Source organism: Ostrea edulis, chromosome 7 (genome assembly GCF_947568905.1).
Source record: "Ostrea edulis chromosome 7, xbOstEdul1.1, whole genome shotgun sequence".
Classification (NCBI taxonomy): domain Eukaryota; kingdom Metazoa; phylum Mollusca; class Bivalvia; order Ostreida; family Ostreidae; genus Ostrea; species Ostrea edulis.
Window position 1 is genome coordinate 62,114,381 of NC_079170.1, and position 16,705 is coordinate 62,131,085.

At 34.8% G+C, this 16,705-nt stretch overlaps 1 protein-coding gene across 2 annotated transcripts in view; it reads right to left on the minus strand.

The window, feature by feature from the left end:
* The window catches only part of LOC130048347 (protein MON2 homolog), a 170,916-nt gene that overhangs the window by 140,522 nt on the left and 13,689 nt on the right, over positions 1–16,705 (minus strand). For both annotated transcript variants that reach the window (XM_056144953.1, XM_056144952.1), the window contains exons 12-18: positions 16,487–16,656; positions 16,036–16,120; positions 15,630–15,823; positions 13,644–13,780; positions 11,383–11,487; positions 11,086–11,243; positions 10,627–10,714 (exon numbers count right to left, since the gene is read on the minus strand). In XM_056144953.1, coding sequence (XP_056000928.1) covers positions 10,627–10,714; positions 11,086–11,243; positions 11,383–11,487; positions 13,644–13,780; positions 15,630–15,823; positions 16,036–16,120; positions 16,487–16,656 — 937 coding nt within the window. The remainder of the gene's footprint in view (positions 1–10,626; positions 10,715–11,085; positions 11,244–11,382; positions 11,488–13,643; positions 13,781–15,629; positions 15,824–16,035; positions 16,121–16,486; positions 16,657–16,705) is intronic.

Genomic DNA, 16,705 nt, shown 5'->3' on the forward strand with positions numbered 1-16,705 from the left:
CAGATGACTCCACGACTCCAGATAATTTAAACCTCCAGATGACCCCACAACTCCAGATAATCTAAACCTCCAGATGACCTCACAACTCCAGACAACCTAAACCTCCAGATGACCCCACAATAGTAGATTATATTATATCAATCATAGATAATATAATTCCTGATGACCCCACAACTCCAGAAGACAGATATAATTGTTTGCCTCCAGAGATGAACTGAAATACCCTGCTTCAATTTATTGTAACATTTTTAAAAACCACTATCATAGGTCAAAGCTGACTGGCAGAAGAAATCCTGAGTATGACTAATTACTGACTGTGTGAGACTATATTTAGTACTGTAACACATATCTCCACATTAATCAGAATCACACTTCCTACAGTATTATCCAAACAACAAAATTCATGGACAAAAAAATGTCTTTTAAATTACACTGATGTCGGTGCTAATTATTTCTGTGTCATGATCATGCAATAAATTAGCATCTTTTTGTCTTCTAGGTCAATATTCCCTGTATAATAAGCTAGATAAATATTGTGTTCCAAATCTAACACTATTGAAATTTCCCTGGAGTGAGGACTCGGAAAATATGTAACTCCCCTGTAAAAACATTATTCATCAATGCCTCTAATTTGGAATATTTGCTTCTTTACTAACATCAACACTGAATCGCACCAACATTGAATCTTACGCTGGAAACTGAAACCTACAAGACAAAGAGGTGACATATTGGATGTGAAGCAGTGAAACTGACAGCCAGTGAACAGGATATATGTGTAGCATTGCTGAAAATGGTGGCTGCATTGCTTATCATATCATAAATACATATCTCAATATTGTTCAAAATTGAAGCATTTTTTATGTACTTTCCTAAACATTTATAATTGCAAATTTCAGACATGACATCTAAGGAATTGTGGTTGTGTGGATTACGGAAATATAAAACCAAAAGAATAATGGGGCAGTTTGTTTTAATATATTGTGGGGTATAAAAACAATAGAAGAATGAGGCAGTTTGTTTTAATATATTGTGGGGTATAAAAACAATAGAAGAATGGGGCAGTTTGTTTTAATATATTGTGGGGTATAAAAACAATAGAAGAATGTGGCAGTTTGTTTTCATATATTGTGGGGTATAAAAACAATAGAATTGGGACAGTTTGTTTTCATATATTGGGGGTATAAAAACAATAGAATTGGGACAGTTTGTTTTCATATATTGTGAAGTATAAAAACAATAGAATTGGGACAGTTTGTTTTCATATATTGTGGGGTATAAAAACAATAGAATTGGGACAGTTTGTTTTAATATATTGTGGGGTATAAAACAATAGAATAATGGGGCAGTTTGTTTTAATATATTGTGTTGTATAAAAACAATAGAATTGGGACAGTTTGTTTTAATATATTGTGGGGTATAAAACAATAGAATAATAGGGCAGTTTGTTTTAATATATTGTGGGGTATAAACCAATAGAATAACGGGGCAGTTTGTTTTAATATATTGTGGGGTATAAAACAAGAGAATAATGGGACAGTTTGTTTTCATATATTGTGTTGTATAAAAACAATAGAATTGGGACAGTTTGTTTTAATATATTGTGGGGTATAAAACAATAGAATAATGGGGCAGTTTGTTTTAATATATTGTGTTGTATAAAAACAATAGAAGAATGGGGCAGTTTGTTTTAATATATTGTGGGGTATAAAAACAATAGAAGAATGGGGCAGTTTGTTTTAATATATTGTGGGGTATAAACCAATAGAATAATGGGGCAGTTTGTTTTCATATATTGTGTTGTATAAAAACAATAGAATTGGGACAGTTTGTTTTAATATATTGTGGGGTATAAAACAATAGAATAATAGGGTAGTTTGTTTTAATATATTGTGGGGTATAAAACAATAGAATAATAGGGCAGTTTGTTTTAATATATTGTGGGGTATAAAAACAATAGAATAATGGGGCAGTTTGTTTTAATATATTGTGGGGTATAAAACAATAGAATAATGGGGCAGTTTGTTTTAATATATTGTGGGGTATAAAACAATAGAATTGGGACAGTTTGTTTTCATATATTGTGGGGTATAAAACAATAGAATAATGGGGCAGTTTGTTTTAATATATTGTGGGGTATAAAAACAATAGAACAATGGGGCAGTTTGTTTTAATATATTGTGGGGTATAAAACAATAGAAGAATGGGGCAGTTTGTTTTCATATATTGTGGGGTATAAAAACAATAGAATAATAGGGCAGTTTGTTTTAATATATTGTGGGGTATAAAAACAATAGAAGAATGAGGTAGTTTGTTTTAATATATTGTGGGGTATAAAACCAATAGAATAATGGGGCAGTTTGTTTTGATATATTGTGGGGTTTAAAAAAACCAGAATGGGGCAGTTTGTTTTAATATATTGTGGGGTATAAACTTACTTTCAATTGTATGAAATTAGAAATTACTTTCATTCCTTCAATAAAATACATTGAAATAGCATAAGATTGTCCTACACAAAATGCTAGTAAAATGTAGATATTCAAACTGAGAGTATTAGAAATGAGATATTCAAACTGAGAGTATTAGAAATGAGATATTCAGACTGAGAGTATTAGAAATGAGATATTCAAACTGAGAGTATTAGAAATGAGATATTCAGACTGAGAGTATTAGAAATGAGATATTCAAACTGAGAGTATTAGAAATGAGATATTCAGACTGAGAGTATTAGAAATGAGATATTCAAACTGAGAGTATTAGAAATGAGATATTCAAACTGAGAGTATTAGAAATGAGATATTCAGACTGAGAGTATTAGAAATGAGATATTCAAACTGAGAGTATTAGAAATGAGATATTCAGACTGAGAGTATTAGAAATGAGATATTCAGACTGAGAGTATTAGAAATGAGATATTCAAACTGAGAGTATTAGAAATGAGATATTCAAACTGAGAGTATTAGAAAGGAGAATGTCTTGCTATATCACTTCCAACTTGACCAGGCTAAGTTTTAATTCTAAAATGAATACTGTAGATACACACTACAGGGACTCACTCCTCTAGATAATATACAGTGGAACCCCATTATTACGTTTTCCATTTTGTCACGATAAAATAACGTAATACCGGGGGCAACGTAATAAACGTTCCCAGTTAAATCCGTTAAAAATATCATTTGGAAATTGTATATCGTCCGTTGGTACTCCGTGAAGGGTTGTGTGAATATATCTTTACTGTTTCTTTGTTTAAAAGACTATGATACTTTGTTTTATTTACATCTTATCTTTAATGTCCATAATTCTTCATGTTCTTATCCCTTTTCTTTATTTCGGTGTAGGATACATAAGGATGTTTTGATAAACGTTGCTTTTTCTGCACTCATTTGGACCGCCATTTTGTTCAACTTTAAAACAATGCGTTCATGTAAATTTCTCTCAATAACTCGTTCCGATTCGTATTCAACATTCGTATTAAAAAAAATAACAAAACATCGTTTTTATTAAGTTCTCTAATTACACAATACACAACACAATAAAAAAATCCCACCCAAAAAACAACAAAACTATAGACACAAAACGCACACGATACCCAACACTTACACACTTTTCTCACCAACGATAAACACGGAGAACAATTTAAGCGAAATCCACATAAAAAAATATGATGCACGAAGATTTCATTTATAACGCTAAATGATGGCACTAAAATCACGTGCGAATGAAATGATTTTAAAATATTCACTGAGGTAAATGCCGTGCACGAATCGGCCGATAGATTGGTGTATGTATGGACGAGATTTACGAACACCCAAGCTGCATGTCCAAACAACGAACAATTTTTTTAATTGAACACCTTTAGTCACCTATGTCCAAGCAGTTACCCAAGCGGTTGTAACATTGCTACGATAAATCTTGTCTTTCTTGTTTGGTACCAAAGCTTTCCATGAATAGAGTTTTAATAGCGAAGGTAATCACACTATGCTGAACACGCAGGTGGTTGAGAAATTATTTCTTTGATTATCAAAATATGAAAAATGAAGTAAATTTCATTGAGTACAATTTCTAAATAAACATTATTTAATTGTTTATCACTGGCTTCTATACGGGGTATTCACCTGTATTGATGTCGCTAGATCTATCGAAGCGTGATCAGTCAAGCGTCTCTAATCCCTAAACAGACCAGGAAATTAACGTGGTGACTGCCTCAGGCAGTCAAGGTGTGAATGGCTTATTATTTTGAGAATCACTATTGAATAATTAGGGGTTTATTACGTTTTTGTCGGAATTTTTACAACGTAATACCGAGTCCTGGCATTTTAGGACAACGTAATAACGAGGTCTAATTTATATAGGTTTGTTAAGAAATGGTTTTGTGCTTTGAAATTCCAACGTAATATGCGGACTAACGTAATAAAGGGGGAACGTAATAACGGGTTCCACTGTAATGACACTTGCTACACACTTTTCAAAAATGAAAACTAAATTTCTGTTTTCAGAGTAAAGTGAACACAATTTACCATATGAAATGTACTCCATGAATTCTCAAGTAAGTCCTAAACAATGGGGAAAATTTGTATAGAGGTATATAAAAAGGCTCAATATATTTCAACTTTTGAAATTACAATTAAACTAAGCCAAAAAATATTGATCACCCATCACTTTAATTCCTGTTAACACTGGAACTAAGCTGACATTAATGTATTGCAATAGTGCACATTTACACAACAGAGGTACATTAACGGGAATTCATTAAAACTTGCAATCTTTATAAAGAGGTGGGTTTTTTTTAAAATCAAAGGTTTTTCAACGGATAATGTCTTTCACTTGGCACCCTGGGTATAAACAGAGAAGGCAAGTAAACCTTTCACTGTTTGATAGATAAACATGGCTACACTGTATCACCAATCAGGAGAAGTGGAGATAATGACCTAAGCAGGAATGCGATTGCCAACCTGTCAACAACCTTCAGCCGTCCTAAGTTCCTACTGTATTATACATGTAAATATTTATACACAGCCCTGTCACCCTCAATGATAAGACTCTTTGTACAAAAACAGCAATTTCATTAACTTCGGGGATGTTTGATTGTGCGTCTGATATTCTAATTCATCCCCTTGAATCTTAGTGACCTTGACCTTCATTGTCTATAATAAAAGGATGTACAAGTGTATCAACAGTAAAAAAAAAACCTATACTGATCAGTTTCGGTCCAAAACTATTTTTTGATCACTTGAATTATCTGTTCATACTGACTGAGTTTGAGATAACATTCTCAAATTAATTGAATTTTGTTAATCTTCCAGTTGTTGCATGCTTTTAAATAAACAGTTAAACAGCTAGAATAGATTTGCCAAACATCTATCTTCCATTGTGCAGTCTGTCTCACGCTGGTAATTTCATCTTTATTGTATAAATCAAACCACCCACAGCTGATTACTATATCAACTTTGAAAATATATTTTTTTCAGATTATACCACAAAGTTGATGCCATTTACATGGAATTCTCATCCAGAGAGATAGACAATTGCTCAAGCAACAAACTCATATCACGATTTCTTTTCCTTAGTATTGTAAAATACTAAATTAACAGTTTGATTGCTCTAAAATTTTAGAGTATATGTGAAAACTTCGTGAAAACTTCAATAAGTTAATTATCTGATAGTTCAAATACACCAAAACTATTATAACATCAAAGAATTTATCAATTATTCCTAGAAAATTCATCATTTTGATTATAGACACCACTGGGCACATTTTTTCATTCTTCAAAATTCTTCTGCAAGGTTCACCAAACATTTGACTTTTTTAAGGAGTTCACATCTGTTTTCAAGGTTTCTGAAGAAGGGATTTATGATGGCAATATCAAACCCTCCTCATTAAGCTACGAATCTATCTATACCCAGTTCATCTTTAGCACTGAAGAGTTTAATAAGTGGTAGAAAAAAAGCATACTTCATATTACAAATAAACAATGATCGTCCCTTGTTTTCTCATTAAAATGTCTAATTAAACAACTACAAACAATCGTCTGCCAGCCTCCAGTTAAAAATCCTCCTAAAAAATGATATCTTTCATGTGGTCCAAAATCATGACTGCTGCACCCCTGTAATTGTATCTCGGTCTTTAAATACCAGTATAATGTATACCATGCAATTAATATGGCATATGTGGTTCTGATCTCTCCCATTGTTGTGTGCTCAGTGATTACTTAAAGAGAAAAACTTAATATACATGTATAAATCATTTTTCAAATTATGGCTTTGTGTTTGCCTCTCCTCATTTTGTACTGTGATCTGGCAGGAAAATTAAACTGTTGTCTGCATATGGAGTTCTAATGTCTGCATCCAACTTAAAGCTTTATAGATCGACACACAATGCAAAAGACGTATGATTCAATTTTAGAAAATCTGAATAAATTTTGAATCTTTCAAAAAATCAAAGTGGTGTTTCCCTCAATGTGTGATTCGAATTTTAGAAAATCTGAATCAATTTTAAAACTTTAAAAAAAATCAAAGTGTTGTATGCCTCCATCCTACTTAAATGAGCAGCAATGTTATTCACTCTTTTGGTACATACAGACTGTGTGTAGAATGACAGACCGCAGTCCAAAAGATCGTCAGAGCAAGACGTCATCATCTATCTGATTAGTCTCGCATCTGAAAAACCTGCTCATTATCTGCTGGAATTCAAACCAACTAGCTGAATAAGAAATAGTGTAATTATGTTAAAATACAGAGAGATTAAAATGACAGAAAAAGAGTGCATTACACGAGATGAAGACTGTAATACAAAATTTCCTGTGTTACTTCAATTTTGAAAAAATAAAAATCCGGAAACATCATGACCAAGCAAAGTGCAGAGAAGAAGAACTCCTTGAACTTTTCTTTTCAAGCTTCATGTAAGTAATATATTGTGCTCTCTAAAAACAGTCTAAGCTGGTCTTAATTATAGCAGATCAAAGGTTTCACACGAAACAAATAACCTCTCAAGTGACACAATCAATCAGAATAATTCTAGGAGTAACTGAAAACAAAAACAAGCCATTCTTTATCTCAGTAACCCACAGATTTGAGTTTTCTTAAGATCTGGCCTATCCAGTGCTCTCTTTGGAATGTAAAATATTTCCCTCGAATCCAAGAAAACGCATACATCACAACAATTAGCTACCATCACTCAAACTAATTACAGACACGATAACAGTCATTTCTCACACAATCTTGGTCATTTATCAAAGGTGAGACAACTCCTATTAAAAGCAATAACTAAATAGAGGGTGGTCAGTGATGTTGCAACCCTCCCCCCAGTTTCTTTGTACTATTTTGGGGAAGGAATGACATCTCTAAGGTGATTTATCCCTATGAAATTTCCTGATTTCATTCCTGTTGGTTCGGTGCAGCTGTACATCAGACTGGCCTAATTAGCGATATCAGCTACAAAATATCTATATTCTGGTGTTATTCATAAAACTAAAGCCACAAAAACATCACACTGCTGCTTCATAGAATTGCTCACTTTATCACAACAGTGTATATGCTTTTATGAATGACCACTCGGGTCACATTTTTAAAAGTCAAAATTTTACAAAATCCATTAAAAAGTTTTTCATTACCTTGTTCCCCCCCCCCCTCCCCCCCCCCCCCCCCCCCCCCCCCCCCGATAAATTTCTCAAATGATGCGAATGCCGTATTTAAACACCTTTTATAATCCCTGTTCTACATACTTATGGACCAAAGCACAATTCTGATTTCTCAATCCCAGCAGCTGCATCAAACTTAAGATGTTTAACGTAGGTAGTGAATTCCTTTGCCAACCATTCAACATCAGAAGCAAATATGAATACCAAAAGTCTTTCTGCAAAATTCATGGCACTTAACCTCAAGCTGGTGATGTCTCAATATCAGTGAAAAGTTCTCAAATGGGGAGATAAAAAACAGGTACAAAGAAAGTGAAAAGAGACTTCATCTTGATAGATAATCAAAATTCTGTAGGTCAAAATCAACCCCTGTTGTGTATGTTACAAAAATATGACAGCGATTGAAATTTTTTCATAATTCTGTCTTTCTGTGGCCTCAATATTATCTAAATGACCTTAGTCTAAGATCATCACACAGAGTCCAAGAGCATCTTTTGTGCAAAGTATGATTGTTCTAGACTTCTCTAAAGGTCCCAAAGATACAATTGTGCTGTGATTTTGTACTTTGACCCATGACTTTGACCTGATTAATGGGGCCTTAATCCAAAAATAATTCAAACCATCCATTCCTAAGCAGCCTTTGTTTCCAGTATGAATGTCTATACTGCAACAATGTGACAAATACACATATTTTAAACTTTTCTCCCAGTAACCTTGACCTTATGCAACATGACCTTGGGTCAGTGTCATGACAACCTAAATGATAAACAAAGTGACTGCTCCTTCATGGAACGATCAGCATTTAAAAGTGAGAGTTGCAAGTTTTCAGATCAGACCTTAAAAAGCAAGATCCTTGTATCCCTGTGTCACAGCAGGAAAACCGAACCAGTCAGAAAACCCTACCACGGTACATTATGATGTCTCTGGAAAAATCAAACCAGTCAGGATCAAAACCCTACCACAGTACATAATGATGTCTCTGGAAAAACTGAACTAGTCAGAAAACCCTACCATGGTACATAATGATGTCTCAGGAAAAATCAAACCAGTCAGGATCAAAACCCTACCACGGTACATTATGATGTCTCTGGAAAAACTGAACTAGTCAGAAAACTCTACCACAGTACATAATGATGTCTCAGGAAAAACCGAACCAGTCAGGATCAAAACTCTACCACGGTACATAATGATGTCTCAGGAAAAACCAAACCAGTCAGGATCAAAACTCTACCGCGGTACATAATGATGTCTCGGTACGTAATAAACATGTTGTGTTACCTGCTCATACTCTTAAGCACTTTGTACTATCATAAACATATTCAATATTTTATATACATTCTAAACCAAATAAGCAGTTGCTAACATTGTACAATAAATTGAATTACTGTATGAAATGACAAATACCCTATGTGAAAATTTGACAATTGACCTACTACATAATAGAGGGCGAAGCCCTCTCACGGCCCGAAGGGTCGTGAGAGCGGAGCTCTCCCTATTGGTAACACGTATATACATGTTTATGGAACTTGAAAATTTTGGTACTAATGGCATCAATTCGAATACTATCTCGTGGACATGTATTTCTCCATTTTGAATCTTGACTACCCTAGTTCACGTCGTTCTCAGATGTTACATAAAATTCGTAAAAGCATGTAAATCTTATTTTCTTAATCATATATATAATCACTCCACCATTAACGCCATGTTTGTTGTTGTGGTTCAAACGCTATGTTTGTAAATTTGCTAAATAACGACACTGAATATGACGTCACAATGTACTGTTTACATCAATTGCGTTATATTTCCCGCGTTCAATATATAGGCGGATCAAATATCCAAAATTAGGATACTTTGATACAGCTCTGTCCTCGTGCTAACTTCGGGTTGTTTTTGTTCTGTTTTGGATATAGATACTAATGCCAAAATTTGTTTGCTTCGCCCTCAAACACGGTCACACCGTAAAACATATTATGTACTTTCTTTTTGTGATATTGCCTTCTTGCATTGACCAGATAGATAACATTTTCGTGAAAGTATGATTTGTTCATTATTGTCATCATCAGTATGTGAGGATGCTTGCATATTAATCCAATGAATTATGATATTGTGGTATTTCTGAGAAGAAATCAATGTAATTTTCCTATAGATTCTACATTGGATATACCCAAGTAAATCTCTATAGCAAGGGTTACGGAGTGAAACATCCTGAGCTGTGTCGAAATGCTTGCACTTTCATTCCACAACTTGTACCTTAAAAGTCTGTAGTTGTTGAGAAAACGATTTTAGAGGAATTTTCCAATGTAAAACTTGAACCCCCTGTTGATGCCCTGCCCTGATAGGTGTGAACAAATCTGAATCTGAACTATGTGACGATGATTATCAATTCAATAAAATACAGTCTTATGATTCTGAAAATTTCCCCCTCTGTTAAAACATTAAAATTCTATTGTGTCACTGCCCTGGCTCCAGAGAGCAAGGTTTGAACAAGTTAAAATCTCAAATATAAAAGGAAACTTTCTGTAAGGTTTTGGCTATTCTGATAATACAGTCCATCCCATTTTTACTATTATTTCTTAATCATCTCCCCTTGGAAGGGGCAGGCCCTTCATTTGATTAAATCTGGACCGAAATCAAAAGTGTGAAAAGTTCATAGAAAGATGATGGGTAAAATGCAACCCCCCATTAGGAAAGCTCCCTTGAACTTTCAGCTCAGGTAAGTTAACAATCCAATGAATTTAGACTAACAACTGGCTCATTTAAATTTTTTAAAAATGGATTTTTTTTAGCATACTACAAACCTACATATATGTTACAAATACACACATTATATATATATATATAGTTAAATTATGTCAACATGCTATTAGTCAAACACAGCCTAATATACTAAAATCTGCCCTGTTAACATTAATGTGATATTAGTTGCTAACCACTGAGATCTACACAGACAGACTTGACCACTCAGAGATCTACACAGACAGACAGACTGACTTACTCTGTTGGTGTAGGCTAGCTCCATGGACTCACTACTCAGTTTACACAGCGCATCTATCAAATGGTGAAGGGCAACTTCGTCCAAATATCTACAAATAAATGCAGAGGAGACTAGATCAAATTTAAAAATTTCATTGTGATCGCCTGAGATGTCATTAAATTTTTGGATTAAATAAATTTTAATTGCTTTTTTAATCTATTAAATGAAAAGGATCGAGCAACAAGTTATGTCTATTCATACACATTCCCGAGACATAGATAACCTTTAACACAAATCAAATGACGTTTTTTTATCCAATCCAAATAAAAAGTGGACTAAAACTCAGAAATATTTAGTACCATCTAACACTCATTTAATGCTTTTGCCAATGAAACAGTCGGATGAAAAATTAAACCTAAATCATACAACTTTATAGAGAAATGGAGAAAAAGTATATCAGAGGGATGAAGTCAGCCATACTGTGAGCTTTCAAAGAGTCTGGACAACATTGATGCTAGGACTGGAAGGTCTGCCATCACAGCTGTAGTTATCACTGCGTTTGAACTATCTGATATCTGTTGACTAGTTTTCAAACTTCCTCCTGAGGAAGGCTTTAAACCCAAAATCCACACCAAGTGCTAAAAATAAAAGTAAAATTATCTTTTTGCTAAAATTCCTTATTTTCGATCAGATTTATTTTATCAAGTAATATGAAAACAATTAACAAAACTTTACCTGCAGCTTCAAAAAATGTTGGAATGGCCTGATTCCACTTACTTGTAATGTGGTTAGCACCAGATGCCAAGCAGTTCCCAGAATTCCTCCATTACAGTGAGCCACAGATAATAGGGACCTCATACACTGGATATTCTTGGCTGTCAACTGTAACGAAGAATGTCACACCGAAATCACCCCACCATCCATAAAACAAATACTGCTTACTCAGACATTTTCATGATATCATACAGTATTGTTTGTTTTACATCTTGTTGAGAATTTTTCACTCATATTGAGACGCCACAAGCTGTAGGTGAAGTGCCACAAATTTAGACCTAGTAAAGGTTCTTTAACGTGCCAACACCTGCCATTTTTAAGGTCATATCCGAAAGACCCGTGATTCTCACTTTGAAATGCCGAGCGTCTGGCAAAGGAGCAATCACAACCTATTTATGCTAATGTCTTAGGTTGACATGGTCATGGCAAAAGCAGGACTCAAACTCATGACCTACCGGTATCAAACAGTATCTTAGGTGATAAAATTCATAGTAAAATAAGCAAAATAAAATGTTGTGCAAACCAATGTTTAATGTTTAGTATGTTCATATCTTACAAAATTAATATGCAGAAACAAAAAAAATCTCTGAATTAAATTAAATGCATTATTTGCAAATCACAGTCATAACATACTTGTCTTGCATTGCTATGAGATTTGAATATGTTATTCTATGAGATTTATAAGCTATGCCATGAGATTTATCTGCTATGATGTTGCTATGCCATGTGATAAGAATTTTTTTTTAAATTAAATTATATGGCATAGAATAATATAATATCTTTATAAGCTATACTATGCTGAGAGTAAATGATGAAGTACAATTTAAGAAGCAAACTAGATGTGTTGCAGCTACAGAAATGCCCCCTCCCAACAGCCATAACTATACCAAGAGTTATCCGACTGGACTTATACCTGTGTGTATCCTGATATATCTATATTCCAAATTTCAATTCAAAATGTCCATGTATAACCGAGATAATCAGCAGGAACCAAGGTTTGAAATTTTTCAGAGTCCAAGCGGCTCAACTCTTTCCAAACTTATTCGACCACAACCAAATACAAACTTGACCTGCACATTTTCAGGACATAACCATATCCAAAATTTCAATTTAAAATCTCCATGTATGACTTGAGATAAAGAGCAGAAACTGAATTGTTTATAATTTTCTAAGTCCATGGAGATAACTCTGCCAAAAATTATCTGACCAGAACCTATAAACCAGCATATTCTCATGATATATTCCTATCCCAAATTTCAATTTATAATGTCCACGTATCACTGAGATAGTGAATAGAAACTGAATTGTTTGAAATTGTATCAGTCAAAGGGGCATCACTCTGCCAACTTTTGTTGTTGATATGACCAATACAAACTCAGCCTGTGTATTATCGCAATATACATTGCATCTATATCCTAAAGTTCAATTCAAAATATTCATGTACGACTGAGATAATGCGTGGAAACTATGAACTGTTTTGAAGTTTTTTAAGTCTAGACATAGCAGTACAAATGTCAAACATTACTCAAATAGAACCAAATAAGAACCTGGATAATCTCGTAATGCATCTATATACTAAATTTCAGTCTTATCAGAGTTACTGAACAGAAACTGAATTATAATGGAAGGAAAGGGTAACACAATAAGTCCCAAGTCATTATAAGGCAGGAGCACAATGTATACTTGGCATCAACACTGTGGGAAACATGTACTAGCCTTATCAGTACTGGGTTTTGTTATACCCATGAAACTGTGATCTTAACCTCGAGAAATCACAAGCATTTTGTTCTCCCTAAAAAGATGTGCATTAGGTTTGATTATTCTAGGTTTTAGTATTAATATTCTTTTTATCCTTTCAACAAGGTGCTGACGGATGAGCAGAGAGACAGAAACATTGCATCATACTTAACACAACCTGTCTATGAGAGATAGGTATGTGTATCAAGTTTGACTATCCTAGCCTTATCAAACTTCAGTTTTAGTATCATTTTAGGCCTTTTTCTATGTATTTATTGTTTTTTGTTTTAGTTTGTTTTTTATTGTTTTACATGTAAAGCGCTTTAGGGTAATTGTTTTAATTAGATAAAGTGCTGGATTCACCCCTGATACTATGCAACGAATATTTAATATTTCCCTACAAACATGTATCTTCCCACATGTAAATTTTCTTCATCCTTTGAGAAATTGCAGACAAATAATATTTGACATAAAATTCACATTTCTCTGAAATGTAATAAAAAAAATTCATCATGATGAATGCTAACCATGACTGGTCCCTGATGTGCCCCAACAGGAAGTGATGCGGTGGGTAGTGGTGTTCCCACGGCAACTACTTGACTCCGCTCCACAGACTCTGTTGCTAAGGAAGCAAAATCTTGACTAGAAGTTTGGGTGTGACCAGCTACAAAAACAGAAAAATAACAAATTATCATCATTTTCACAATTAATCTGCAATGTTCCTGGGAAAATCAAAAATCTATCCTCCTTGAAGACTTATACAATTGTATTCATTTGGGAAGCAGAACTATCAAAAACATCGAAACCTAAATTGCAGTCTCCATCTTTGGTTTGTTTTTGTTTCATTTTTTTAGAAGGGTGATAGTTCACTTGTTCACTTTGGTTTGAATAGAAAGAAACTGTATGAGCAAGCAATAGCAAACAGATGAGCCAGATTAAATTTTTCATGACAGATTTCTTAATAGATGAGATCAAATTCTCCATCTTAATCTGGAAGTGGGAACCAAACACAACAAGAGGCCCATGGGCCACATCGCTCACCTGAGTCACCTTGGCCCATATCTGAAGACTTTCCATATATATTTGCATGTAAAACCTTAGTCCCTATTATGGCCCAAACTTCCCTTTGCAAACTTGAATCTACACTATGTCAGAAAGCTTTCATGTAAATGTCAACTTCTTTGGCCCAATGGTTCTTGAGAAGATTTTTAAAGCTTTTTCCTATATTTGTATGTAAAACTTTGACCCCCCCCCCCCCCCCCCCCCTGTGGCCCCATCCTACCCCCGGGGGCCATGATTTGAACAAACTTGAATCTGCACTATGTCAGAAAGTTTTCATGTAAAAATCAGCTTTTCTGGCTCAGTGGTTCTTGAGAAAAAGATTTTTAAAGATTTTTCCTATATATTTGTATGTAAAACTTTGATCCCCTATTGTGGCCCCATCCAACCCCCGGGGCCCATGATTTGAACAAACTTGAATCTGCATTATGTCAGGAAGCTTTCATGTAAATCTCAGCTTTTCTGGCTTAGTGGTTCTTGAGAAGAAGATTTTTAAAGTTTTTCCCTATATATTTGTGTGTAAAACTTTGATCCCCCCTTGGGGCCCCATCTTATCCCCAGGGGCCATGATTTGAACAAACTTAAATCTGCACTATGTCAGAAAGTTTTCATGTAAAAATCAGCTTTTCTGGCTCAATGGTTCTTGAGAAAAAGATTTTTAAAGATTTTTCCTATATATTTGTATGTAAAACTTTGATCCCCTATTGTGGCCCCATCCAACCCCCGGGGCCCATGATTTGAACAAACTTGAATCTGCATTATGTCAGGAAGCTTTCATGTAAATCTCAGCTTTTCTGGCTTAGTGGTTCTTGAGAAGAAGATTTTTAAAGTTTTTCCCTATATATTTGTGTGTAAAACTTTGATCCCCCCCTTGGGGCCCCATCTTATCCCCAGGGGCCATGATTTGAACAAATTTAAATCTGCACTATGTCAGAAAGTTTTCATGTAAAAATCAGCTTTTCTGGCTCAGTGGTTCTTGAGAAGAAGATTTTTAAAGATTTTTCCTATATATTTGTATGTAAAACTTTGATCCCCCCTTGTGGCCCCATCCTACCACCGGGGGCCATGATTTGAACAAACTTAAATCTGCAATATGTCAGGAAGCTTTCAGGTAAATTTCAGTTCTTCTGGCCCAGTGGTTCTTGAGAAGAAGATTTTTAAATGACCCCACCCTATTTTTGCATTTTTGTGATTATCTCCCCTTTGAAAGGGACATGGCCCTTCATTTGAACAAACTTGAAAGCCCTTCACCCAAGGATGCTTTTGGCCATGTTTGGTTGAAATTGGCCCAGTGGTTCATGAGAAGAAGATGAAAATGTGAAAAGTTTACGGACAAGACGGACAGACAGACAGATGGATGCCAGACGAAATGTGATCAGAAAAGCTCACTTGAACCTTCGGTTCTGGTGAGCTAAAAAGTTAAAGAAAAAACAAAGTTCTCCTTTACAACTCACCCTTTGTGTGTGGACCGGGACTCTGAGATGCTGCTGTTGAGTTAAGTATGGTGAGCGTGTAGTGGGGCGGGAGGGAGGCTTTGCACAGAGCAGTGATGAAGGCATCTCTGGGGGTGGTCATCTCAAGCTCCCCACACAACTCAGCAAACATCTTCATGGACTTGAGGACAGCCTCTGTGGCGCTCTCATCAGTACTAGAGAAGAAAATTATAATGTACAATATCATGCATATCAAAATACATTGTGCACAGATACTGGTCCTGAAAATAAGCTAAAACAACTGACATGAACTTGTACAATGAAACTGATCAACCACACGTTACAGTGCCCTGATATTGGCATCCATTAAAAGGTTGGTAATCAAGACATTTAGTTTTTGGAATTTTCTACTAAACTTTCAGATTACCTGGCATCCAGCAAGAGAGATAGTGCAGCTAGTAGACCGCACCACGAAGAGTTGATCAGCTCCTCATCCAATCCTCGCTCTTCAGCTAAATACACGGAAATGCACATCATAAAGAGCTTGAATATTTGAAAATAAATCACTTCCTATTGAACACACACACACACACACACACACACACTCTCTCTCTCTCTCTCTCCCCTAACATTTCCATAATTGCTATAGATATAGTTACTTTGTATATCAATAACACCACAAGAAGAAGCATCTTAATCTTAGACAAAAATCATAAAAGGGTTTTAAACCTTTATATTGATTTAAAACTAAACTTTAAAACACACAAACACTACTTTTTATTCTTAATCTACATTGTATCACTACTAAATGTGGTTACCCTAAGTTCTTATATTCAGTATGAATCTTCACTCTTTCACTAACAAGTAATGCCTCCTACCAGAGATGTCTTTCCTGATGGTGATGGTTGGTGACTGGTTCTCATTTTCTAGTTCCCCCTTCACCAGTATACGGACACTCTTAACAACCTCCAGCAAACAGTAAAACGCCAAAGACAAACCGTAACCATCGGAGATAGCTGGGGGTTCAACTTTATCCAACATCTCTAAACTGTTACAAAAACACAAAATTAATGTGCGCAAAACATTTACATTATTCT